Source organism: Monodelphis domestica, chromosome 3 (genome assembly GCF_027887165.1).
Source record: "Monodelphis domestica isolate mMonDom1 chromosome 3, mMonDom1.pri, whole genome shotgun sequence".
NCBI lineage: Eukaryota > Metazoa > Chordata > Mammalia > Didelphimorphia > Didelphidae > Monodelphis > Monodelphis domestica.
The window spans coordinates 61,978,379-62,004,319 of NC_077229.1; the positions used below are offsets into that span (position 1 = coordinate 61,978,379).

Consider the following 25,941-nt stretch of genomic DNA (forward strand, 5'->3'; position numbering starts at 1 on the left):
GGATTGCCTCTGCCCCCCCCCATTACTTTGTAGCCCCTTCACCTTAACTAGGGCCTTGTCCCTAGGTATCCCTTTTCATCCTCCTCCGTCCTCAAACTGAAAACTGGGTCAGTGGCCTCCTTTTTGGCTTTAAGCCTTAGGAGACACTGGCCTAGCTAATGAGATACCTGCTAATTAAGAGTCGTGTTGGTACAATCAAGAGATCTGAGACCTGGCAGGACTTGGAGATCACAAGGGAACAACCAGGTAGGGTGGGAAAATGGGGAGCTGCTCTGGTACTAATACCCGGACCTTCCTGACCTGAATGGGGTCCCCTGTTTACCTCATTGGGAGGACTTGAATCTGCTTCTTTCTCCTCCTTTCCCTCCAGCTCAGCCATCAGACTGGATTCCCCAGGTGATTCCTTACCGTGTTCCCGCTTTTGCTGAGCTCTTCTGCCCCCAGACCCACTGCAGGTGCCTGACTCCAGCTCCCACTGTTGGTCTTGGCATCTGGAGTAGGACTTTTAAAGGGTGGGGGAACACCCACGATCCTCCACCAAGCTCCAAATCCTAGACTCCATCTGGGAGTCCCCCCCTCTCCATCTGCTCCCACCCAGACTAAGCCCCATAAAGATCATCCAGATAATTGTTTTCGTGGAACTATGCTGGGTGCTGGGTGGGGGTGGGGTGCCCAGGCCTCCTCTCTCTCCCCCAAAAGTCCTGGCCCTCCTTCCCCTAACATATGCTTTCCATATCCTGAATCTGTGACCCTCCTCCCAAACTCACTGGTGCCACACGCATCCCTGAATCATAGAATCCATACTCTTCATCCTGCCCCAACAAGCTCTCACCTGGGCCAGCAGGGTCTGGGAGCAGGCATTGCCAAGGTTCAAGGTTGGGTCTCCCAGACAGCTGGGGGGCACAGCTCCATAGGGGGATGCCAATCGGGAGAGAGCACGGAGAAGGTGGAGCCCATGGAGGCCACGGCCTCTTCTCTGCAAGGGAGAGGGTTTAGAGTCTGTTTTCCTCACTTCACCAGAGACTTCTCCAGCTCCAGTCCTCCTAACTGGCACCTGGGAAGGCATCCTTTCTGGACAGTAAGGCCTTTCCCACAAAGAGCCTTTTTTTGTTGTGTGATGACCTTTGGGAATCAGGACAACCTCCCTTGCTTTATGGCCTCCCCTCCACTCAGTACCCAAACAATGTCTCCTTTCCTGTCCACCTGTCCAAAGATGCAGGTGGACCTGTCTGGTCAGACTGGTATTGGTTGGCTTAGTTAGTCTCCTTGGTTATGCTTCCTGGGGGAATGAGGCTCTTCCTTTCCCTGGGGGGGTCCTTACCTCCTTATATACCCACAAGGGCCTTATTACCAGCTTTGCATAGCCTTCTGGTCCAGCCTTTGGGGTGGTTACTACAGTAACACTCTCCATCAGGGGCCAGACCTGGCTAGGGGAGGAGCAGGACCTGGAGGTCCTATTCTCCTTAAGATCCCTACCCCTCCACTCTCCAAACTCTGCCAATCTCTCAAGCCTTTCTAGTCCCTGAATTCTCTTATTCAGAACTGGAGCTGAGGTGGGGAAGGAGGTCTTTTCTCTCCATCGCAGAAGTAGGTCATGAGTGTGTTTGAATGTATTAGAGGTGATGTTAGGGGAAAGTAGTATATCATGACCCCTTTCTTGCCTCCCCCATTTTTGATGGTTCCCCGGGATGGAGAAACATGATATATAATCATAGGAACCCAACTTTCCCCCCAATACACACACTCCTCCCAAGTGACAAATCCCTCTTCCCATTCTGGTGATGCCATGGGAGGTGCCTGACCTACTGATTCCGACCCCACTCAAGATAGAGGAGGTCCTGGAGGCCCCATGTGTGACTTTTACATGACTGTGTGTCATACGCTAGGGAGGGTCAAAGATGGGGGAAACTGAGCTCCCCTTATTTTACAGAGGGAGAAACTGAGCCCCAGAGAGTAGCAAAGGCCTTATTTATGCATATGAAAATGAAACATCCTAGTGTCCTTTGTGTGCCTGTACACTAGTAAATGTAGAACTGTGCCTCTGTGTCTGTCCTTGAGTCAGTCTGGGCTCCAGAGGCCGTGTAATCTGTAAAACATGCTACCTACTTTCTAGCAGAGACGATTGACTCGGGGACCAGATATCTTTTTCAGAAATGGCAAAAATAGACATTTGTTTTGCTTGACTGTATTCATTACAGGGTTTGGCTTATTTGTTTTCTATTGGAAAGGGATGGTATTGAAGGGATAGGAAACAAAAAAAAATTTTTTTTAAGGAGGCAATGTGGTGTGATGGGTATAGCATCAGAGATGGAGTCAGGAAGGCCTATTTGCCTTCCACTTTTGAACACACACCAGCTGTATGATCCTGGACAAGCCGTGTAATGTATTTAAACTAATAGGAGTTGGAGGTATTGGAGTACTGGCAACATGGTGTATGTGTTGGGGGAGGGCACGGTAATTGTACTGGCAGAGTGGAAGAGATGGTAGCAGTCAGAAAGGTACTGATTCAGGTCTTTCCTAAGCCACATACCGTAGGGCAAATTACTTACTCTCCTTTCCCCAGACAATTCTCTGACTATAGTAGCAAACTTTTAAGTTGCACTTGTAAGGTTTGTAAGTGTCAAATCTCCCTACACCAATGAAATCATAGATAAGGAAAGAAGGAAAGGAGAAAGGAAGGAAGGAAAGGAGGAAGGAAAGAGGAAAGGAGAAATGAAGGAAGGAAAGGAGGAAGGAAGGAAAGGAGAAAGGAAGGAAAGAAAGGAAGGAAAGGAGGAAGGAAGGAAAGAGGGAAGGACAGAAATATTTAACGAGGTTGATACTGTGTAGCGTGGCACGCCGGTAAGTCTCTGATGGTTTCTGAGCCAGTAGTGATATTTGTTGCAAACTTTCACGCCTTTATAAGTCATTATCAGGTGAATCTGTGACTTCCTGTATTGGTGTGTGCCGCTGCGTACCCGAGTGTCTTTATGTATAAGTAATAATACTAATAATAGTAATTGCTAATACATATAAGACTATTTACGGTTTGCAAAGCGCTTCACAATTGTCTCCCAAGGTGCCATTATTATCCCCATACTTCCGATGGGAAAACTATTATGAGGAGTGTTAGCTCTAACGGGCACGAATGCTGCGGCCGCCACGGAGACTTTCCGCATTTCGTTCCCACCTTCCTAAAACGGGATCCAGGAGCAGAAATTGACTCCCTTTGGGGAGCTGGAGAGCAGAGCTAGGTGCTTGGGGCGTGGCCAGGTGAGGGGGTGGGGCTGGGCCAGGTGGAGAGGGGGCGTGGCCCCATGCGATGACACGACCGGAGCCCCGCCCCTCTTGGGCCAAACCCGGAAGCAGTGGCCCCAGGGGGAAGATGGCGCCCTCAGGGCTGAAGGCGGTGGTAGGGGAGAGTGAGTACTGACCTTAATCCTTGGGGAGAGTGGGACTGGGAACCTGGACACTTGGGTCCTTGGGGAGGAGAAGGGTGGCTAGGAGCCTGGACACCTGCATCCCTGGAAGATCGTGAATGGAGGTGTGTGGGCACTTTTCCCCCCAGAGCCCCCGGGAGGAAGGGAGCTAGGAGTTTGGATGCCTGGGTCCCTGGGGGCCTGGGCTGGGAGTCTGAGCTCTTGGGTCCTTACAGAAAGGGGCCTCAAAAAAGACATATAGGTTCCTGTGAGAGAGGGACTGGGTGGGTGCCTGGGTCCCTAGAAGAGGGAGTCTTGTACATAATAGGCATTTAATAAGTGCTTATTGATCGAATGAGGGAACTGAGAGACAGATGCACCCAGGGTCCCTGAGGAGGGTACCGAGGGGAGTCACATCACATGCCTCCATCTTTGGGGTAGGGTGAGGAATCTGGACCCTTGGGTGGGTGTTAGGGACACTTGGTCACTGAAGTCTGGGCTTCTGGGTCCCTTGGAGGGAAGACTCAGAGAGTTAGAAATCTGGACAATTGGATCCTGGGAGCCCAGTACTGGAGACCTAGATAGATACCTTGGTATCCCCTTGCACTACCCTACTCTTCTCTTAACTCAACAGTTATTTATAGTTATAAGTTTGTTATGAGTGCTTTGGGATCTTCCCCGGAGGTATTGGTATCTGGAAGCAGAAGCTGGGCCCCACCCCTGGTCAGCCGGAGAAGGGGCAGTTTTGTCCCTCGTTTCCCCACCCTTAGCTGGGCTGTTTTGGTCTCAGCTGTTTCCTTTAGTGGTGATAAGGTGGTGGCGATAAGGGGCCAGGCCTCCTTCTTAGAGGCCTCTCTCACCCTGGCCTAGAGCTTGCTGAGGACAAGCTCTCCTACGCAGGCCTTAGAGGGAAGTGATCATCTCTTGGTGGCATTTTGTTGTTATTCAGTCTTGAAGGACTCTCTGTGACCCCATTCAGAATTTTCTTAGCAAAGACACTGGAGAGATTTGCCATTTCCTTCTCCAGCTCATTTTATAGATGAGGAAACTGAGGCAAACAGGGTTTAGTAACTTGCCCAAGTTCATACAGCTAGTATGTGATCGAACTGGATTTGAACTCTGGGCTTCCTGACTACCCACTGTGCCACCTAGCTACTCCCGATTAGTGGGATTTACAGATCATCCCATCCCGTCCTTGATTTTTTTGCACAGATAGGGAACTGAGACCAAGGGAGGAACAGGGCCATACTCAAAGTCACACTTTGAATTTGGGGATGCAGCTAAAATCAAAATCTCGGTCTTCTGACTCCCAGCCCCAGGACTTTTTCTAAATGGGTCGGGACCTGGTGTGGGAGATCGTAGTGTCAGAGGAACCCTGACTTCAGTCCTACTGGTTGTTCAGCCCTGAGTGGACCCTGGCTTCTGGCCTTCTAGCCACTTAGCCTGAGGCAAGGTACAGGAAAAGAAAGACAGGATGGCAGAGACACTGGCATCAGAATATTTGCCTTGTCCAGGTCTTTTGGAAGGAGAGCAGTTCCCTCCTAAGCCAGTTTTCCTTATCCTTCCCTCCCTTTTCAGAGATCCTGAGTGGAGTCATTCGGAGTGTCAAGAAAGATGGAGAATGGAAGGTAGGATTCTGGGAGCCAGGATGTCTGGATTCCCTGGAGGCCCTTGAAGGTCCCACAGCTCCTACTCTAGGTCACCTAGGTGTGGTCAGGACCTTTGGAGTGGGCTACAGGGAGCCCAGGGGAGAATGAAGTGAGCTTTGTGCTTCTCAGAGTTGGGAGAGCAGATGGCCTAAGGGGTAGAAGGGGTTAGGCTGTGAGAAGTCAATGGTTCCTGGTTGCTTCAGCAGTCATAATTGGGAATCTTGATATTTTGGACAAATTCCACTGAGGATTGGCTCTCAGAGAAACAGTTTTGTTATGGTACACCTGGGAAAAGGGGTGACCTGTCCCCTGCTTCCCTAACTTTTGCAGACCCTTCACCTTGCCATCTTCCCTTGTCCTGGATTCACCTTTCCCCTGTTAACCTTCTGGGGGGTTTCAGAGGGCCCTCAGGCATAGGAGTGGCAGTCACTGTGGGGTTGTGTGTCCTTCCAAGGGCACTATTCTAGTTACTGCTCCATGCTTTAGGTTCTCGTCATGGACCGCCCAAGCATGCGGATCCTGTCTTCCTGCTGTAAGATGTCAGACATTCTAGCAGAGGGCATCACCAGTGAGTATCAGGTCTCCAGCTTCCTGGGAAGTCCAGGGTTGGCTCACAAATAATTGTGGAGATGTTCCCTTCTCTCTTCTGCCAGGTCATCAGGGAATGACCCCACTCTAGTGCACCAGTAGACTGGGGCCTTGGCACTTACCTCCTCTCTCGTTTCTGCTCCGGGGATCAAGGGAGGCAGAGGGGAGTTGGCCTCCTGTTCCCGGTATGACCATCCATGTTGTGTTGTTCCATCTCCTGCTCTGTTGTTTGGTGTGGTGCTGTGGATGGATATCCAGTTGTGGAGGACATTAACAAGCGCAGGGAACCCATCCCCAGCTTGGAAGCCATTTACCTGTTGAGCCCATGTGAGAAGGTAAAGACCGCTGGGCTAGTAGGCAGAGTGCTTTCTTTCCGGATTGGGATTGGGGCCAGAGGGAGTGACTCTCCCATTTCGCCCAGTCTGTCCAGGCTCTGATCAATGACTTCCGAGGAACCCCAACCTTTACCTACAAAGCTGCCCACATCTTCTTCACAGACAGTGAGTGACAGGGATAGGGGCTGAGGGGTAGGCTTTGTGGGGAGGGGCGAGAGGAATGGGGCTGGGCCAGGATCTCTATTCTGACTCTCCTTGTCTTATTTCTTCCTCCTCACTCAGCTTGTCCTGACCCCCTTTTCCTTGAACTGGGCCGCTCGAGGCTGGCCAAAGCTGTGAAGACGCTGAAGGAGATTCACTTGGCTTTCCTTCCTTATGAGTCCCAGGTGGGGCTCAACCCTGGGAAGAAGGACAGGGCCAGACCTGGACAGTAAAGAGAGAGATGGGAAGGGGTGGTGGGAAGGATGTGAACTGGGAATGAAGGTCAGGCCCAGGGTGCCTGACTTAGCAGTGTGGGGTGTCCTCCAGGCTCTGCCCCCTTACCCTTTGCTCTCCTAGGTGTTTTCTCTGGATGCAGCCCACAGTACTTACAACTTGTACTGCCCCTTCCGGGCTAATGCAAGGGTTCGGCAGTTGGAGATCTTGGCCCAGCAGATTGCTACTCTCTGCGCTACCTTGCATGAGTACCCTGCTATTCGCTTCCGAAGGTGTGGCTTCTTATCCTTCTTCTCTTTCATGATCCCAAACCCTGCTATCCCTGTGGTATAAGGCCCCTCCCATCCCTCTTGTCTTCTAGGCACCGCCCCCACCCCAATTCCCCAGGCCTCTTCTTACCCATCTTGTTCTGTAAATGCCCCCCAGTCTTTTCCTTCATCTTTCTTATTTCCAAGATCTTTTCCTAAATTTACTGCCCCCGCCCCCCCTTGACATCATCTTTGTCTCATATTGTTTTGCCATACTGGAATCCTTCTGCCACCAATCCCTGGTCCTGGCTCTGATACCTTGCCTTCATCTTCCTGGATCAGATCAAATTTATTTTGTGGAGCAAACCACAAGCCCTCTCCTTCCTTGGCCCAGCTTCATAGTGGTAAAACAGTTTTGGGGCAGCGAGGAGGCACAGTTGATAGAAGCTGGATTCAGGAGGTCCTGGGTTCATATATGGCCTCAGATACTAGCTGTGTGACTCTGTGCAAGTCACTTAACCCTGTTTACTAGCCCTTGCCCTTTTGTTTTAGAGTTGTTACTAAGATCGAAAGTAATATTTAAAAAAAATTACCATTTATCAGGGACAGCTAGATGGCTTAGTGAATTGAAAGCTAGACCTAAAGATGGAAGGTCTTGGGTTCAAATGTGGCCTTGGATACTTCATAGCTGTGTGACCCTGGGCAAGTCACTTGACCCCCATGGCCTAGCCTTTACCACTTTTCTGCCTTGGAACCAACACACAGTATTGATTCTAAGATGTAATGTAAGGGTTAAAAAAACAAACCAGTTCTGGGGTCCCTAATCTCTCATTCTAGATCCCTTTTTCCTTTCCTCCATCTCTCCTCTCTTTGTGTCTTCTACGTTTTCTTTTTATAAAAAAATTGATTTCTACAAGCATTTATCTTCTACCCTAATTGAAAAATTAGATAAAGAAAACCCTTATAATAAGCATGCATGGTGTCCCCAAAATGATTTCCCACATTGGCTGCATCCAAAAATGTGTCTTGTTCTGCCAGCATGTTTTCTCTTTAGTCAAGGAGAGTCATTGCATGGACCACAGTTCTTGAGCCTTTGAAAATTGTATTTCCCTAATGTTGCTGCCATTGTAGAAATTGTTCTCTCAGTTCTGCACCTTTCACTTTGTATCAGTTGAGAGAGGTCTTCCCGATTTCCTCAGAAACCGTGCATGTGATCATTTCTTATGGCACAATACCATTCCCTTCTCCTTGACTTTTCCATAGGGGATCTGAGGATTCAGCCCAGCTGGCCCATGCTGTCCTCAGCAAGCTCAATGCCTTCAAAGCAGATAATCCGAGCCTGGGGGAGGTGAGAACCAAGCCAAGCTGAGGGGACTGGGGTGGGGGATGTGGGTGGAGTTTAATTCTTGAGTTCATCCCTTTTCCCCACCATCTCTGTCCCAGGGTCCCGAGAAGATGCGGTCTCAGCTGCTAATTGTGGACCGGGCCTCAGACCCTGTGTCCCCTTTGCTGCATGAGCTCACTTTCCAGGCCATGGCCTATGACCTTCTGGACATCCAGCAGGACACCTACAGGTGTGTATGCATGGGAGGAGTGGCGGTAGCTTCTCGGGGAGGGAGAATGAGGCCTGTCCGCCAGGGTATTCCATGTCCAGGAGGATCATGTCCTGCCCTTGCAGGTATGAGACCACAGGTCTGAGTGAGACCCGGGAGAAGTCAGTGCTGCTGGATGAAGATGATGAGCTGTGGGTGGAATTGAGGCACATGCACATTGCAGATGTGTCCAGGTAGGTCCCCTTAGGGTATGAGAGGACCTGGGGTCAAATGCAGACGCATGTGCCTTCTTAGAAGGGAGCATGATAAGAGTGTAAAGACCACCGGCTCTGCAGGCTTTCACACTTGGGACCTTGGGCAGACTCTCCAGGCCTTACTTCCTCCTTTGGCAAAATGAGGGAATTGGACTCGATGACTTTTAAGGTCCCTTCCAGCTCGAAACCTATGAACCTGTTACCCTTCTGCCCACCTCTTGAAATCCCCTTCAGCCCAGCCCCCGTCATGCCATTCCTATGTCATTTCCTCACTGTCCTCCCTGATGCCTTCAGGAAGGTCACAGATCTGCTGAAGACCTTTTGTGAGAGCAAGAGACTGACCACAGATAAGGTGAGTGTGAGGATGGTGTGGGGAGGTGGAAAAGGAAAGGGGAGAGCAGACAGGGGCAAGGATGTGAGTTAATCCCTTGGGTATCAGGAGCAGTGTTAAGGAGGGATCAGACTTGATGAGGGCCATCGCCAAGATATAGAAGGGACTTTGAATGATGGTGGTTGAGGGGAGTTCAAGTGTGCTAGGCCTTGAGGGCCTCTGGGTTTGGGGGTTTAAGACTGGATAGAGGGAGAATAGACTTAGGAGAGGCTCTGAGAATTGGAGATGGGACCAGTTTGGGTGGGCTGTTCCTTAGAAGTCAGGGTGCTTTGGGATGGGGCTGAATTGGGGGACCAGGCCTAGGGGCAGGTTGGAGGGCCTGAGCCCTACTGTCTTCTCCCTCCTTCCTCCCAAGGCCAATATCAAAGACTTGTCCCACATCCTGAAGAAGATGCCCCAGTACCAGAAGGAACTGAACAAGGTGAGAGGAGCCCGGGGCCCACTGGGCAGGTGGACTTTGGGGACTCCACCAAGCTGGTAGAAGCCTTGATTTAATAAAGGGTCCAGATCCTCTGGCTTCTTCCCAGCTTATATCCTGTGGCTGGAGTCAGGCTCCTCCTGGGTCCTTTCTTGCCTTCTCATCAGTCAACAAACATTTATTAAGCTCTTAGGGTGCTAAATGCTAGGGGGTACAAAGAGAGTCAGATCCCAGGCCTTATCCTCAGGGAGCTCCCAGGCTGTTAGGGCAGATACTTGCAGGCAAGATACACACAGAGGAGAAGGAAGGGCCTCTGGTAGTAACTGGGGGATCTCAGGTCAGCCTCCTCCCAAAGGCAGGATTTGAACTGCATCTTGAAGGAGGCCAGGAGGGAAGCAAATAGGCAGAGGTGAGGAGGGAGAGCATTTCAGGCATGGGGGACAGCCTGTGCAAAGGCAGGGCATTGGAAAATGGAGATGGAGTGATTCATGGGAGGAACGTAACCCTGTGGACCAGTAGAGCTAATTCATGGGGTTTGTGGAGGGGAAGAAGCCTAGCAAGGGAAGAAGGGGCCAGGTTAGGCTGCGGACCTTTAAATGTACACCCACTAGAGGACCTGATCTTTGGTTCCTAGTATTCGACGCACCTGAACTTAGCAGATGACTGCATGAAACACTTCAAAGGCAACGTGGAGAAACTCTGCAGCATAGAACAGGTGAGGGCCTTCGACTCTCGGGACTCGAGCTTAGCTTAGAATGCAGGGGCTCAGGGCTCTGGGGGTGCTGGGCTCAGCACTAGAGAAGGGACTCGGGGGATACCCAGGGGGCTATATTCATCTGTGATGGCTTAACTTATACCCTTGCCCCTGGCTCCCTAGGATCTGGCTTTGGGCACAGATGCAGATGGGGAGAAGATTAAGGATGCCATGAAGCTGATTGTTCCTGTACTGCTGGACACTGGGGTACCCTCATATGACAAGATTCGTATCCTCTTACTCTACATCCTGCTTCGAAACGGTACGAGCATGGATGGGTGGTGGGACCTCAGTCATTCCCTACTGACCCCTCACCCCTGAACCCGTCTTCTTGGGGCACCTGGGGACATATCGTGTGTCTAAACATGGACCCACATGCATGTGGAGGAGGGGCTGTGCCCTCACCCCATGTTTTCTGTCCATTCCCAGGAGTGACTGAGGAGAATCTGGCCAAGCTCATCCAACATGCCAATGTGCAGGCACATAGCAGTCTTATTCGAAACCTGGAGCAGCTCGGGGCCACAGTTACCATTGCCACGGTATGGGCCAGGATGATAGCAGTCGTTGTTGGCCCCTCATTTGGAACCTGTCCATAGTGTGTTTTGGGGATCAGCAGCTTTCACCCTGGAAGTCAGCCTGGGAGCAGGAGTGGTAAAGATAGACACGGCAGTGAGGATCTTCACTCTATCCCCAGGGAGGAAGGCAACCTCTTGTCTGGGTCCCATCTTGAAGCTCCAGCTTCTTCCCTTTCTCCCCTTCTCCTCTGTTCTGTCTCTGGCCTCAGCCTGGGTCTATCTCTGTCTCTCTTCTGTCTTATTCTTCCTTCTAGCCTGGCCTGCTTTGATGCCTGGGGAGGTGCTTCCCCCGCCTCCTCCTCTGGCCCTGACCATGCCCCCTCCTGCCCCCAGGGCTCTGGGGTCCCTAACCGAGGGGACCGGAAGGAGCGATTGGAGTCCACCTACCAGCTTTCCCGCTGGACACCCATCATCAAGGACGTGATGGAGGTAAGAGGGAGGGTGCTAAGCCTATCTCAGCCTCCCTTAGCCCTAGCCTCCCACTTCTCTATCTCCCTGCCTTGACCTTTCCTAGCTCCCCACATTTCAGCTTTCTAGCCTTACCCACTCCCGCCCCTCTCCCCCATTCACCTCCCTTGGCCTCCTAAGCCACAGCTCGGCTTAATGGCAAATCCCTTATTATGGGCATTATCCTAGCATTTGATCCATGATCCCTGAGAGGGGGGAACAAGAGGAGCCTCCCTGGAGGAGGTGGGGTGACAAAGGACACTCTGAGGCTGTGTATGTTCCCTCCCCAGGATGCTGTGGAGGACAAGCTGGACAGGAAACTGTGGCCCTTTGTAGCTGACCCAGCTCCAGCCTCCAGCTCCCAGACTGCTGTTAGGTGAGGTCAGGGGTGGGGGTAGGGTCAGGGCTGGAAACTGTCTTCTAGGGGAGGGACAGAAAGACATGGTCTTTATGAACCATCTGAGGTGGAGGAGGGAGAAGGCTCGATCCTTCCCAGATTCAGTCCCTTCCTGTCCTCCTCAGCGCCCGCTTTGGTCACTGGCACAAGAATAAAAGTTCAGCGGAATCTTCCCGGTCTGGACCCCGGCTCCTGGTTTACATACTGGGTGGCGTGACTATGTCTGAGATGCGGGCAGCCTACGAGGTGACCCGGGCCACCGAGGGAAAGTGGGAGGTCCTCATTGGTGAGTTGGGACTAGCTCGGATGCCTGGGACCTTGGTAGAGTTAGGGATGGGGGCAGGCTTCTTAAAGCCTTGCAGTGCAATCTGTGGGGACTAGGATCTGGATCCCTGAGGGAGGTGGGCTGGGATGTCTGTTGCCTGAGTCCAGGGATCATAGGATGCTCTACTTAATCTTTCTGTACCCCCCAGGCTCCTCCCACATCCTTACTCCCACTCAATTCCTGGATGACCTTAAGAAGCTGGACCAGAAGCTAGAGGACATCCCCATGCCTTGAGTGTGGAACAGCTTGATGCATTTCCTAACCCTGTGCCCAGCAGGAAATAAAATCCCATCGCCCCCCAACCTCATCTCACCCCCTCTCTGGGTCACCTTCTTCCTGCGTCCAGATCCTCATAGCAGGCCCTGATCTCAGGGAGCCTTTACTGTTGGAGCAGAGGAGGGAGGGGATCAGACCTGTGCATCCCTTAATGGCTCTGTGACCTCACTGACATGGGTACTTCTTGCCTCCAAGATGGTACTCTAGGCGGATGGTGATGAGTTCTTGGATGAACAGTGTGGTTGGCTCCTGGTGTTCCTCTTTGGAGCATACATGGGCTCATTATCAAGAAATTCAGGGACTTTCCCCTAGATTAGAGGTTCTTATCTTGGGGTCTGTGGATAGATTTTTCAGGGGCTCTGTGAACTTGAATGGGAAAAAATTACATCTTTATTTCAATATAACTGGTTTTCTTTGTAATCCTGTTATTGACTTTATGCATTTGAAAATGTGGTTTTAAAAAGGATGGGTCCATAAACTTCAGCGGACTGACTACCAAAGGGTTCTGGGACACCAAAAAGGTTAAGAAGTCTTATCCTAGTTTAGCACCAAACAACTCCCAGGTGCTCCTGAGCTTTCCCTTCCTCTCTTCCCTAAGTTTATGACAACATCCAGCCCCTATCTTTCAGTTAGGGGGCAGGGACAAGGAACACTCAGATAAATAAAACTTAGGCAATGGGCAGATCACTACCTCCCAAATATTTAGAAGCTTAGTCCTTGTTAATGTGTCTAACAGATCTAACGGAGATCAAAATTGAGATGGTCCCTTCCCTCAAGTGACCTAGGCCAATTTCCTTCCCTTTTTGGGGTGAGGTTTCCTCATCTGTAAAATGAAGAGCATGGCCCCCAGCTCTAGATTGATGATACTATGGGGGCATGTCCTAAGGCATCTTCCTAAGTATTGGGAAGCTTACTTTAACTCCTAGTGCCTGGAGAAGGGCAAAGCTAGAGACAGGAAGACCTAGACAGATGAAAGAAAGGTGATGGGGAGGGCCATGAGAGTGGGTCTGAGAAAGGGGGACAAGTTGGAATTCTGTGAGGGTGGAATGGATGTGAGGACTATGGGGGAGGAACAAGCCAAAAGGCTTTTTGAGCCTGGACAACATGGAAGATGGCATCATTGAAGGCAGAAGGGAAGTCACGAGGATAAACAGATCAGTGCTTCTTTATGTAGGGGGAAAGATCTGAGCACCATTTTGGATATGTTAAGTTTGAGATACTTGTGGGACATGGGACTGGAGAAGAAGGATGTAGAAAGGAGGCCAGGAAAAGACCCCTTAGGGAACCACCCGAGTTAAAGGGCAAGGAAGAAAGTGAGGACCTAGTGTGGTGGACCTCAGAGCACTAGCTTTGTGGTCAGAAGACTACGGTTCAACTGACCTAATTCTGACTTTTGACCCTGATCAAGTCACTTCACCCCTGGCCCCCAATTTCCTCATTTGTAACAGGATAAGGTTGGTCTGGATGATCTTCAAGGTAGTTCTTTTCCAGTGGAAATCTGTGATTATTTCAGTGAAGTAGAAAGAAGAACCTCAAAGAGGTTGGTGGAAAGCCAAGTAAGAAGTCCAAGAACTTGAAAGTGTCTAAGAGGAAGGAGATGTCATCAGTGTCCAAAACTGCTGAAGGGTTTAGGGAGGATGAAGCCTGAGAAAAAGCCATTGGATTTGACAATGAGGAGGCCAATTTTGACTCTGAGGAAGGGGTCGGGGTGGAAGCCAGTTTGTAGGAATGAGGAGAAGTGATGAAGGTGGGGATAGAGAAACAAGAAGATTTAGAGCAGAGGAGAGAGGTTGTGGTGTAGAAGGTGGAGCTATAACTGAGGCAGTTTACCCCAGAATGCCAATACGTGGAAGGCACTGACTGAACTTGTACTCCAGCTGCAAACAAGTGAGTTTAGTCACTAATGTGTACATTTTATTAGTTAAAATTGGAAGTTAACCAGATGGCGCACACTTCCTCTTTCCAGCTATCGTACCCTGCGTGACCACCTCCCTTCCCCTTTGAACTAGAGTGGCTTCACTGTGTCCTTTCCCTAGTTGACTTTGTCTTAAAAAATTGATTTGAGGGTGTTATTTAAGGGTTGCTGCCATGTTTTATAAAGCTTGCCCCAGACTTAAGAAAATGATAGTTGGGGCCTATCAAGAAGGAAGTAGAAGAGACCCATGAGAAAAAGTCAGCGGTGAAGGAAGTCATAGTCGTGGGGCAATGGTAGGAGAGGTCAACAGCAAGATAATTGTGAGTCAGTGCTGGGATAGGTGGGTGAGTAGTTCCAGGGCAGTTAGAGTGGATATTTGGGCTCTAAGGCCCCACTAATCACCTTGATTTTGTCCTTCTGGGCTCAGGGATGCTTCCCTTAGAAAGAGAAGCTCATACAACAGTGGGAATAGAGCTCTTTCTCAAATTACCCCAAGTCTAAAACATTTAAAAATCTGACGACATTTGTTCAATCCCCAATATATCCCTCCTTCTGGCCCTACCCAGTGAACTATCACTTGCAATACTATTATAATAATATTGTAAGAAGTTACTTATATAGTGCTTTAAGGTTTGCAAAGGGCTTTACAATTATCTCATTTAATCTTCACAACCCTGGAGATTCAGGAAGGTGAGGCAGATAGATTAAGTGACTTGTCCAGGGTCATACAGCCGGCCAGTATCTTGTGTCTGAATTTGAACACAGGTCTTCCTGATGCCAGGCCCAGAGCTCTAGTCACTATGCCACATAGCTAGCTGCTAACTAAGAATAAAAGAGAAAGAAGAAAAAACTTACTTTAGCAAAACTGTCAATATATCAACCAAGTCAAACAATTTGTGGAGTATTTGACATCCACAGTCTCTTGCTCCATTTTTTTCCCCAAGCCTTTTTCAGTTCCTAACCCTACACACCAGGGGAGTGACCTGACTATAATTGTACGCCTAATGAAAGTTGCTTTGGCATCTGTGGGAAGGATCATTTGCAATGGAGGAGAGTGGCAGCAGAGGAACCCTTAAGAGGCAAATACAATCGCCCAGGGGAGAGTGGAAGAGGGCCTGAACTAAGGCTGCGGCTTTGCAGGGAAGAGATGGGGAGCCAAAGTAAATTTTTTTGAACCTGGGGATTGGAAGCAAGATGGCGCCCTCTAAAGAAATTGATTAGTTGAGAAGAGGGGCCAATTTAAGGGGGGTAGAAGATGACGCCAATTTTGCCCATACTGAGTTTGAGAACACCCATAGCTGTGGGGGCATCCAGTAGGCATTCAAGAATGTTGAACTGCTCAAGGTAGATTTTAGAGCTGATTAGGTCATTTTAGGGATGGAACAAAATGAGAAATATCCAAGTGGAATTGTCATCCTTGTGCTCCCTCAACCCTCTCTATCCAGCCTGTTGTCAAGACTCGTCAATTGAATCCCCTCAACATCTTGTGGACCTTTTTTTTTTTTCCTACACTCACCAAGTCCTCATCACTTTTCTCCTGGATTATTTCAGCCTCTTAACTGGCCTCCTTGCCTCAAATTTCTTTTTCCCAATTTTACATTTTCCTTCTCCAATCCATCCTATACACAGTTGCCTTGGTGATATCCTTTTTATTTATTTTTTAAACCACTACCATCAATCTCAGTATCAGTTCAAAGGCAGAAGATCAACAAGGCCTAAGCAATGTGTTAAGTGACTTGTCCAGGGTCACACAGCTACGAAATATCTGAGACCACATTTAAATCCAGGACCTTCTGACTACAGGCCTGGCTCTTTCCACTGAACCACCTAGCTGCCCCTAAAGTGATATTCTTTTTTTTTCTGTTTGTTTTTTATTTTGGAAAACATTTTTAAAATGAGAATCATGAGCAAATGAGAAATAGAAGATAGAAATTCATACCTCAGTAATGAACATGTCAATATAGTATAATTTGAAATCCTTAGAATTCAGCCTGTCTGGGGGATTGTTAGTTCAACTGAATACAACTCTGCCAGTAACTTCTTTCTTCCTTTCTATATTTCTACCTTCCTTTCCTTCTTTTATTAAATTGCTAGTCTTAAAGCAGAGGTCTGAGCATGTTCAGGAGCTTCCGTACTGCCCCACCACGTTCAGAAAGCACACACTCTTCTGATATTTAAAGCTCTCTGTAACCTGACTCTCGCCTCTTTCCAGGAGGGTTACACATTACCCTGCCTTGTTCACCCTGTGCTCCCGCCAAACCCTCCGCTGTCGCCATTCATAGCATTCCCTCCCCGGCTCATCTCTTTGCTCAAGCAATGTCCCCTGCCTGCAATATTCCCTCTCCTTGTCTCCAAATCTTGGAACTCCCTAGCACCCTCCAAGGCTCAGCTTATTTATCATCTTCTTTTTTTTTAATTAAAAAATTTTAATTTAAAAACCCTCACCTTCCACCTTATAACGGGGGTCAATGGGGGCCAAGTGACTTGCCCAGGGTCACACAGCTAGTAAGAGGGCAAATTTGAACCCAGGACCTCCCATCCCTGGGCCTCTCAATCCACTGAGCCACCCAGCTGCCCCTGCGCTTCAGTCTTATAACACTCTTTATGACTGGGAACCATAGCATACCAATGCTGTACATGGAGGTTTTCTTAGCAATGATACTGGAATGGCTTGCCATTTCCTTCTCCAGAGTACTATTTTTTATTTTATTAATTAATTAAATGATTTGTCCAGGGTCACACAGCTAGTAAGTGCCTAAGGCTGGATTTGAACTCAGGTCTTCCTGATTCTAGGTCCAGAGCTCTGTGCACCATGGTGCCTCTAGAGGATTGACTGGCTGGAGTAAAATGGTGTGTAGAGGGCAGAAAGGCTGTGAATGGAAATCTACCCCAGCACAGGGGGGCTGTGAGTGGGTGGGCTGGCATGTCAGAAGTATTGAAGAGGCTGGAGTCATACTTCCCTTCTTCAGGTCCTCAGGGCCCCGGTACCCTTCCCCTGGCCTCAGATTTCTCCCAAACTTCTCCACCTCTTCAGAGCCTCCTAGCCTCCCATCCCTCCTTTTCTCAGCCTCCAATCCCTGGGCAGGTTGCTTTCGACCAGGCCTAGCAGAGACTGCCCATATTGACTGAAGGGAAGAACATTTGATGGATCCTCAGCCCTCCCACAAGAGGAAGGAAGGGGTGGCTTACTTGTCCAGAGGGCTCCTCACAGGCAGTGCCATTTGGGAGAGAGGTCTTAGGACAAGGGGTGACTCCGGGGTCCCACAAGCCCTCCCTGCCCTGGAGAGAGCCTCTTTTCTAGTCTCCTCTAGTCTAGCCCTCCCCCCGGCCTTGGGGTCTGTGGTATTTGGAAACTAAAGTCCTACAAGCAGAATTGGGAGCCTCACTTGCCCAAGACCGGAAACCACTGTCAGCACTTCTTCTTCTGGGAGGTGGAGGAGGAGGGGAGGGAAGAGAAGAGGCCTTGGAGGGGCCATCATCCCAGATCCGACAGCCTGCTGGCAACACCTTCTCAACTCTGCTCCAAGGTGAGATGCTCCCCACCCTCTGCCCCAAAGCATCTCTGGAAGCCCTGATGCCATCCTGCAGAGAAAGCCAGCTCTTGGCTGCACCCAAAGAGGGCTTTGCTCAGTGGCCGAGTCTCCTTGTTTTCATTGGGATGGCTGATCTCGACTTTCCCTTCTCTTCCAGGAGCCGGTAGGATGAAGAGTGCCGCCATCTGCTTCTTGCTCACCATTCTTGGGCTCCTGGTCCCAGGGCAGGCTCAGTGCCCCCTGGACGAGCTTCTAAACAAGAAGATTGAGGAGCAGGCTGGCTCCTATGGTACCTACCGGAGCCCCTGAGCATGGAGAGACTCCAACCCTGGCCCTTATCCCGAACCCAGACCTGAGTCACCGATTGACCCAATCCTGGTCCCTTAGCCCAAATCCAATCCCAAACTACCCTGAACTAGACTCTAGTGCTCTTCCTGATGCATCCAGGTCCTCCTGACTACTGATTCCAGAGCTCATTGGAGTTGGTTTGGGAACAGGAGGGGACCCAGCAACAGGAATATGGGAAAGTCTGGGAGCCTGCTGGCTGGCCGGCCCCAAAGAAGAGGGGGGAAAAGACCAGACAGGAATCTTATAGCTTTTCTCTTCTTTATAATGGTTCAGTTCTGACTGCGCTTGAGAAGCTTCAACTAGCCTGCTCCAGCGTTACCTCTCGGGGTGCTCTAGCCACCTGCCCCTCAGGTAAGTTTGGACCCCCATGTTCTACCCCAGTGTCCCCTCCTCCAGGGCTCTTGTGTCAAGGCCCCAATTTCCCTGTTCACCTACGACTCCAGTGTCCAAGCATCAGGTTCCCTTTCCCTTCCTTCTCTCCCTAGAACCACAGTATCCAAACTTGCCTCCCTTTCCCTTCCCTCCACATCCAGTGTCCAAGCCCCAGACTCTTTTCCCCTTCCTTCACCATCCAGGACCCTAGAGTCCAAACCCTAAACCGCTCTTCTCCTTAGGGTTCACCGTCTCAAGCTGTTCCTGCGGCTCAGCATGCGGCTCCTGGGATGTTCGTGAGGCCACCACTTGTCACTGCCAATGTGCTGGAATGGACTGGACTAGTGCCCGCTGCTGCAAGTTGGGGAGCAAGGGCTGAGCTAAGACAGAGACTTCCCTTGCCCATTCCCCACCAAAATCTTCTTGAGTCTGGCCTGGCCCCTTGAGACAAAGCTCTCTAGCTCTAAAGATACATAAACAAACAAACAAACAAATAAATAAACGTGGCATGTGGCCATAGTGTCCTGGGTGATTTTTGCCAGGGTAGGATGGGGCTTGAGCCCCTAGGTAGAGCCTGAACCTGGATACCTGGGTCTTTGGGGAAGGACCTTGGCAGCGTTTCAGGAATCCTCATATTCTGCCCCTCTGCCAATTCCACAGACAGGAGTTTCTAGTTAAGGTGATGGATCCCAAGGGGGGTGGGAGTGGGGAATTGTCTACATACTCACAAGGAGGAAATATGTGGGACGGTTCAGGATTATCTGGAAGATCTCTACTTTCCTTGGTCCCCACCAGGTAAGAGATGTCTTCCCTTTACTTACTGTCCTGATGGGAAGTTCATATGTAAGTTGGCCAACTTTTTGGTGCCAGGCTGGGGGATGGATTCCTGGATTCTGTGCAGAGGGATGGACATCCAGATCCTGTGTGAGAGAACAGGCTAGAACCCTAGGTAGAAGTCTGTGCCTTGGGAAAAGTCTGTGCTGTGGCCTGGGTAAAGTTCTATGCCCTGGGTGCACCTTCCCTGCCTCTAGGTGATAGTCAGTCTCCCTACTGTCACCCCAAGGGGCAAAGAGATAAGATAGAGCACAGTCATAGACATACACTATGTTGCCAATACAACAAATATATTGGTGCATGAGTCTCTCTCTCTATGTATATATACATAGTTACCTACACAGATACCAGGAACTTGCTTACACATGCTTCACAATGCTACACTCTTTCCCAGACTCCTCTCTCCATCCTAGGCTGTCCCTGGTGCTGAAGTCAAGGGGGAAAGAGGATGGTTGGGCACTTGGAGTTGGGTGCAGTCTCTTACCCCTGTAGGTTTGTCTTTGCCCTGTTGTATGGCTTCTCCTTTTGTGACCATCAAAGTCAATAAAGCCCCAGGAGTCAACTCCTCAAGCCTCCTCCACTCATTTCCCTAACCTAAATTGTTGAACATCCCAATTTGGCGGGGTAGAGATTATATATTCATGAGATAGAGAAGAGAGGAAACAAGGACAGAACAGCTGGTGGAGGTGAGGTGTATAAGGGTAGAATCCTAGAATAATGAGGGCAGAGGGACCTAGGTCACTGGGACCCAAGTAGGAGTGGGATCAGTGGGAATCAGAAGTGCAAAGTCCCAGGAGACAGAAGGGTTAAGTCTATTGAGACCAGGAACAAAAGGATCCAAGACTTAGGCTTAAGGACAGAATAGAGAGGGGGAAGCAAAAGGACAAGTTCTTTGAAGATAGAATAAAAGAGAAAAGCAACATGATTCTGTGGAGTCAGAGGCCAGGGTCAAATATCAATTCTTCCACATACTAACTGTATAGTAGTAGTAGTCTCTCGGTAACCGAGGATGACGATTGTCTTTGTGCGTTTTTGTGCACAAAGACACTTGTGCATGAAGATTTAAGTGGAAAAGTTGATGCACAGAGACAGTCCCACTCTCTCAGCATTGTAAGCCTGGGTCCAGTGGCATGAAAAATCGTTACACCTGGAGACTTCCTCAGCTGCATTGGATGGCCGTATTGTCCTTTGTGCTCCAACACGCCCTGAGCACTCCACAGTGCTTTGCTGCGTCGCCATCTCAGCCGTTGAACCTTCTTGTTGGTTTCTTCCGCCTGTTCCGCTGAAATAGTCTTTACATGCTGGGTGAGCAAAGCCCTGGTTCACCAGGGCTCAACGACGACCCGATGGCTACCCTCACAAGGTTTAGCCAGCCTGTCAAAGCCGTTGCCCGGGGTGTGGCCGCTGACGCATGCTAGCAGCTACTGGGAGCCACAAGTGAGAGCTGGGTGTCAGGTGAGGGTCAGAGGCTGGAGAGCTGCCCTAGAAGGGCACAACAAGTCCTCCATACCAAAGATACTACCCCTCCCTGAGGACCCATACACCCCACTAACTGTATGACCTTTGGCAAAAGCCCTTCCATAGCTTTGCCCTCAAATTCTTTCCTAAAATTAGGAGGTTGTATTCCAAATTGCTTGTTTTCTCAAAGATGGGGAGGGAGGAAGGGGGAAGGAGAGAGAGAATTTGAAACTCAAAATTAGAAAATAATGTTAAATATTTCTTCCTCCCTTCCTCCTTTCCTCCCTCCTTTCACTTCCCTCCCTCCCTCCCTCCCCTCTTCTTTCTTTTCTTTCTTTGTTTCTTCATTCCTTTCTTTCTTTCATTTTGCACAACTTCATATGTTTAATGAATACTGTATTTCTTGCCTTTTCAATGGGAGAGAATTTGGAACTGAACACCATACCACCACCACCACCACCACCATATTTAGTAGTTCTATTGACTAGATATTTTGTCTTCTGGCAATTTAGGACAGGAATTAGGCTCATCTTGTCAGTGGTCATATTCTCCTCTGGAAAGTGCTGTAGGAACTTCAGGGAGCACCTACTTAGTTCAGCAAGGACTGACTAAGAGACTCAGGATCTCATCAAGTTATCTCTTCTTAGAACCAGAGGGCAAAGTAGAAATGGAAAGAATCCATTGGTTACTTTTTTTTTTAACCCTTAGCTTCTGTCTTAGAATCAATACTGGGTATTGGTTCCAAGGCAGAAGAGTGGTAAGGGGTAGGCAATGGGCGTTAAGTGACTTGCCCAGGGTCACACAGCTGGGAAGTGGCTGAGGCCAGATTTGAATCTAGGACCTCTTGTCTCTAGGCCTGGCTCTCAATCCACTGAGCTATCCAGCTGCCCCCAAGCAGAAATATTTAATGTACTTTTGGGGTAGCATAATGCTTCTCTTCCCCTCCTGGCACCTGTCATGGTTGTTTAAATCATAGCAACTAGATATGCTCTCCTAGTGACTCTGTAGCAATCTCAAAGCCACTTCTGCTTTGTGTTCCTTTCCCTGTTCATGAGTAACCAAACACTGATTCTGAGTTGGTTGTTTCCCACCTAAAAAATAACTTCATGGAATGTTGAGTTTCTGTCAGTCCTTGCTGAACTGATGTAGCTACTCCCTAAAGTTCCTACAGTACTTCCCAGAGGAGAATATGATCACTGACAGGATGAGCCTAAATCCTATCCTAAGCTGCCAGAAGACAAAATACCCATTCAACCAGAACCATGTAAAGGGGGAAAGTGGTTAATTTTTAAAGGGTTGGATGTGATTATTTAAGAGTTTGGGAACCAAGAATTTAATTAATTCCAAAGAAATTTTATTTACAATTTATTTACAAAATGTAGAAAGAGTGAAGCAAGAAACCAGAGAGAGGATAAAGTAAGATATCTAGCCTGAGCACTATGTAATTTACTCCCAGCCCTTCTGGGCAAGGAGAATTAGTTTCAACCAGCCTCCACAAAGCCGAGGACCTGGGAAGTCTCTTCAGAAAATCCATCAGTTATAGTCAGCTTTTCACTCACCAAGTATCTGTCCAGTCAGCACATTCTTCTGTCCCTCTTCACCAGCCTCAACTGGAAAGCATGAAGAATTTAACTCCAGCAGAAGTGGAAGTCCAAGATGAACTCCACTCCAAGAAATTCCCCCAACTCTGTGTAGCACTCTCTCTTTTAAAGACATTTTCTCTTGCATCACTTCCTGTGCCTCCCCTAATTTTACATCTACCAATCACAGTTGATGCTCTGCTCTAGGACTGCCCAGAAGGCAGTCAGTCATTCTGACTCATTATCCATTATTGCACATAAGGGTCACAGACTTCCCACTTCATGATTAAGTGGGATATTTGCACTTTTGGTGATTATATCTAAATGGGCAGATCTTCATACTTAACTTTTAAGAACCATGTTTGCACTTATGGGGATTAAAATCTAAAAACAGACGTGAGTTACAATTTAAATTTTCACAATCAGGGAAAAGCTAAGTACCTTCATTGTTACAATCAGGGGAGAACCAAATCCAATCATCACAATCACTAAAAGTCTCATGGGCTTTAAGAAAAATATTTTCCATTCCAAATTCTCTCTCTCTTCCTCTGAGAAGGCAAGAAATGCAGAACTCATACATATGAAGTCATGCAAAACAGAGTTCCATATTAGCCATGTTGCAAAAAAAAGCAAGAAAAATTAAGAGGAAAAAATATGCTTCTATCTGCACTTTGAGTCCCATCAGATCTCTGTCTGAAGGTGGATAGTATCTTCCATCATGAGTCCTTTAGAATTGTCAGAAATCATTGTACTGATCAGAGTTCCTAAGACTTTCATGTTTGATTTTCATGAAAATATTGCTGCTACTGTATAAATTGTTTTTCTGGCTCTGTTCTTCATTTTCATCAGATCATATAAGACTTCCCAGGTTTTTCTGAAGCTATTCCCCTCATCATTTCTTATAGTAAAATAGTATTCTATTACAATGATATACCATAACTTGTTCAGCTATTCCTCATTTGATGGGCATTCCCTCAGTTTCTACTTCTTTGATATCACCAAAAGAACTTCTGTAAATATTTTTGAATATATAAGTTCTTATTCTTTTTAAGAATAATCTCTTTGGGGTAGGTCTCTATTAGTAGTATTGCAGTCTCAAAGGGTGTGTGCAGTTTTATAGCCTGTTGGGCATAGTTCCAAATCAATTTCCACAATGGCTGGATTAGTTCACCACTCTACCACTAGTGTATTAATGTACCTATTTTTCCATATCCCCTCCAGCAATTGTCATTTTCCTTTTCTGTCAGCATATCTAGAAATGTTGATGATTTATGTGGGTTTCTTTTATATCCTGCAACTGTTAAATTTGTTAATTGTTTCATTTAGTTTTTTAGTTGACTCCCCAGGGTTCTCTAAGCATACCATGATATCATCTCTGAAAAATGACAGTTTCGTTTCCTTGTTGTCTAATCTTATTCTTCAATTTTTTATTTTTGATATCATTATAGCTAGAATTTCTAGCATAATATCAACCATAATGCAATAAAACTACAATTATAAAAAGCTTTTGAAGTATAAAATAAAAATTAATCAGAAATTAAATAATCTAATACTAAAGGATAAGTGACTCAAAGAACAAATTACAGAAACAATGAATAAATTTCATTAAAAAGAATGGCAACAATGAGACAATATGCTAAAATTTATGGGATGCAGTCAAGGCAGTCCTCTAACCACATCAGTAAAAGAGAGAAAAAGCAGATCAACAATTTGGACATGCAACTAAAAAACCAAGCCACTTTTGGCGGACCATGTATGTTTTGGTTCAGCACTAAAGGACTTGAGGCTTTGGGATAGTGAAGCAACTCCTTTATGGACCATGGAGCCAGGAAGAGCTGCAACTCAGTAGATGTAAAAGGGACAGATAGACTCTTGCTCTTTCCTTTCTCTCTCCTGAAAGCAGGACTTGGAAATCTTTATCTCTAGATTATGCATGAGGAAGAGTGGTGGGGCATCATGAATAACTCTGTTACAATTCTCTTGGTTCATATGCCACTTGTCTCTTATTTTTCTTCTCAACATAGGTCCAAAGAATTTACTAACTCCAAATATAATATATATAAAAAATCTCATCTTCTATCTTAGAATAAAAATTATATATTGATTCCAAAGCTTAATAATAATAAAGGCTAGGCAATGGGGGTTAAATGACTTGTCCAGGGTCATATAGCTAGGAAGTATCTGAGGTCAGATTTGAACCCAGGACTTCCCATCTCTAGGCCTGGCTCTTGATTCAGTGAGCCATCTGGTTGCCCCTATTAATGCCCTTCTTAAAATATGGTTCCCAGAATTAAACCCAATTCCCCAGATGATGTCTGAGTATAGCAGAGGACAGCAGGACATCATTTAATTTAAATTTTTTAACCCTTACCTTCTATTTTAGAGTTAATACTGTGTACTGGTTCCAAGGCAGAAGAATGGTAAATACTAGGCAACAGGGGCAAAGTGACTTGCCCAGGGTCATACAGCTAGGAAGTGTCTGAGGTCAGATTTGAACCCAGGATCTTCTCTCTCTAGACCTGGCTCTTAGCTGCCCCCCAATATGATTTAAATGAACTTTATTGTTCTTCAATTTTTTTTTATCATCAATAGAACTGAAAGGGATAGTTAAGTATAGAGGAGGGGAACTCAGGTACTTAGCAGAACCCTCACTGACCCTGATCCTTTTCCCACTTCTTTCTGGGTAGCTCACAAAATATCTCTATTCTGGGCTTTCTTTGGTTTAGAAATTGCTTTCTTAGTTTACAATGATCATCTTTAGTTGGCTAAGGAATATTATCCCAGGGCAAACCCACTGGATTTGTGAGTTAATCCCCCTGATATAGACATTTGTACTCTGCCACTCTCTGCTTTCTTCCTCATGCCAGGTGCTGGATGTGTCCTCCCCATTTTTTCCTCCACACTCTTCCTCCCACGCATTGGCCATTACAACAAACAAAATTGACCTTACAATAGGGATTAGATGCTAATTTCTTTATATAACAGTGGGAATAAATAGCATGAAGGTAAAGAACAGAGGAACATTGGGTTAGGGAATAGTCTGTGGGCATTCTGGGCAGTGAAGAAGAGCAGGAATTTCTTTTTCTATCCAAAGTCCCAATGAAAACTCACTGTTTCCAATTAACCCAGCATGAACTTAATTTCTTTTAAAACCTTTACCTTCTGTCTTGGAAATGATATTGATTCCAAGGCAGAAGATCTGCAAGGGCTACACAATGGGGGTGAAGTGACTTGCTCAGGGTCACACAGCTAGGAAGCATCTGAGGTCAGATTTGAACTAGGGACCTCCTGTCTCCAGGTCTGGCTTTCCATCCACTGAACCACATAGTTGCACTTATGAACGTCATTGTTAATGGTGGCAGCAGTAGCAGCAGCCACACCACTTTTCAGGCTGTGAGAAATCTCAGGGAAACTGTGAACCTTAAAAATTCCCAGACCCTACTTCATAAGATTGGATTAAGACCATTCCCCATTTGGGCAGTGAACTCTACTTAGATCAGAAATGTGAGAACTCTACTTCACCTACTTAAGTCTGCCCTAGGGGAATTCTGATAAAGTTGTAAACTCTTTTCTGAACAATGAAAAGTACTTAAACCCATACTTATAATAAGGCAAAAAGTTCTTAAGATAAGTACCTATAAAGGTCAGGCAACTTGTGAATTTACAAGGAACAAAGAGCTGAGAAACTTACTCAGAGCTTTCCTGGTGTGAATTACTCAAAAATTTACACCTTCTTAGGTGTGGACTAAGAATGGTCTGTCCTTTGAAAAATGTCTACTGTGATCGGTAGATGGAAGAACTTAGGGGAGGTGACATAGGAGAAAATTCCCTATATAAGGAGATGAGAAATCTGAGAAA

The 25,941-nt window shown here is 47.6% G+C and overlaps 2 protein-coding genes across 2 annotated transcripts; both read left to right on the forward strand.

Moving 5' to 3' along the window:
• The first annotated feature begins 3,291 nt into the window (after positions 1–3,291).
• Positions 3,292–12,447, forward strand: STXBP2 (syntaxin binding protein 2). Its single transcript, XM_001366281.4, has 19 exons — positions 3,292–3,401; positions 4,977–5,026; positions 5,534–5,615; positions 5,894–5,970; positions 6,057–6,135; positions 6,253–6,356; positions 6,529–6,677; positions 7,917–8,001; positions 8,097–8,227; positions 8,332–8,439; positions 8,755–8,812; positions 9,207–9,272; positions 9,904–9,984; positions 10,147–10,285; positions 10,453–10,562; positions 10,932–11,027; positions 11,336–11,421; positions 11,568–11,728; positions 11,916–12,447. Exons 1-19 carry the CDS (start codon positions 3,302–3,304, stop codon positions 11,999–12,001), a joined length of 1,848 nt encoding a protein of 615 aa, XP_001366318.4. The 5' UTR covers positions 3,292–3,301; the 3' UTR covers positions 12,002–12,447.
• A 4,247-nt stretch (positions 12,448–16,694) lies between these two features.
• Positions 16,695–18,724, forward strand: RETN (resistin). Its single transcript, XM_007489545.3, has 4 exons — positions 16,695–17,485; positions 17,649–17,780; positions 18,113–18,190; positions 18,454–18,724. The coding sequence occupies exons 2-4, from the start codon at positions 17,660–17,662 to the stop codon at positions 18,588–18,590; spliced, it is 336 nt and encodes a 111-aa protein (XP_007489607.1). The 5' UTR covers positions 16,695–17,485; positions 17,649–17,659; the 3' UTR covers positions 18,591–18,724.
• Positions 18,725–25,941: the final 7,217 nt, after the last annotated feature.

Coding starts and splice junctions, on each gene's coding strand:
- STXBP2 (XM_001366281.4), top strand. CDS start 3,302: ATGACACGACCGGAGCCCCGCCCCTCTTGGGCCAAACCCGGAAGCAGT. Junction 6,357..6,528: donor TCCTTCCTTATGAGTCCCAG/GTGGGGCTCAAC, acceptor TTGCTCTCCTAG/GTGTTTTCTCTGGATGCAGC. Junction 8,813..9,206: donor AGAGACTGACCACAGATAAG/GTGAGTGTGAGG, acceptor CTTCCTCCCAAG/GCCAATATCAAAGACTTGTC.
- RETN (XM_007489545.3), top strand. CDS start 17,660: ATGAAGAGTGCCGCCATCTGCTTCTTGCTCACCATTCTTGGGCTCCTG. Junction 17,781..18,112: donor GGAGCAGGCTGGCTCCTATG/GTACCTACCGGA, acceptor ATAATGGTTCAG/TTCTGACTGCGCTTGAGAAG. Junction 18,191..18,453: donor TCTAGCCACCTGCCCCTCAG/GTAAGTTTGGAC, acceptor TCTTCTCCTTAG/GGTTCACCGTCTCAAGCTGT.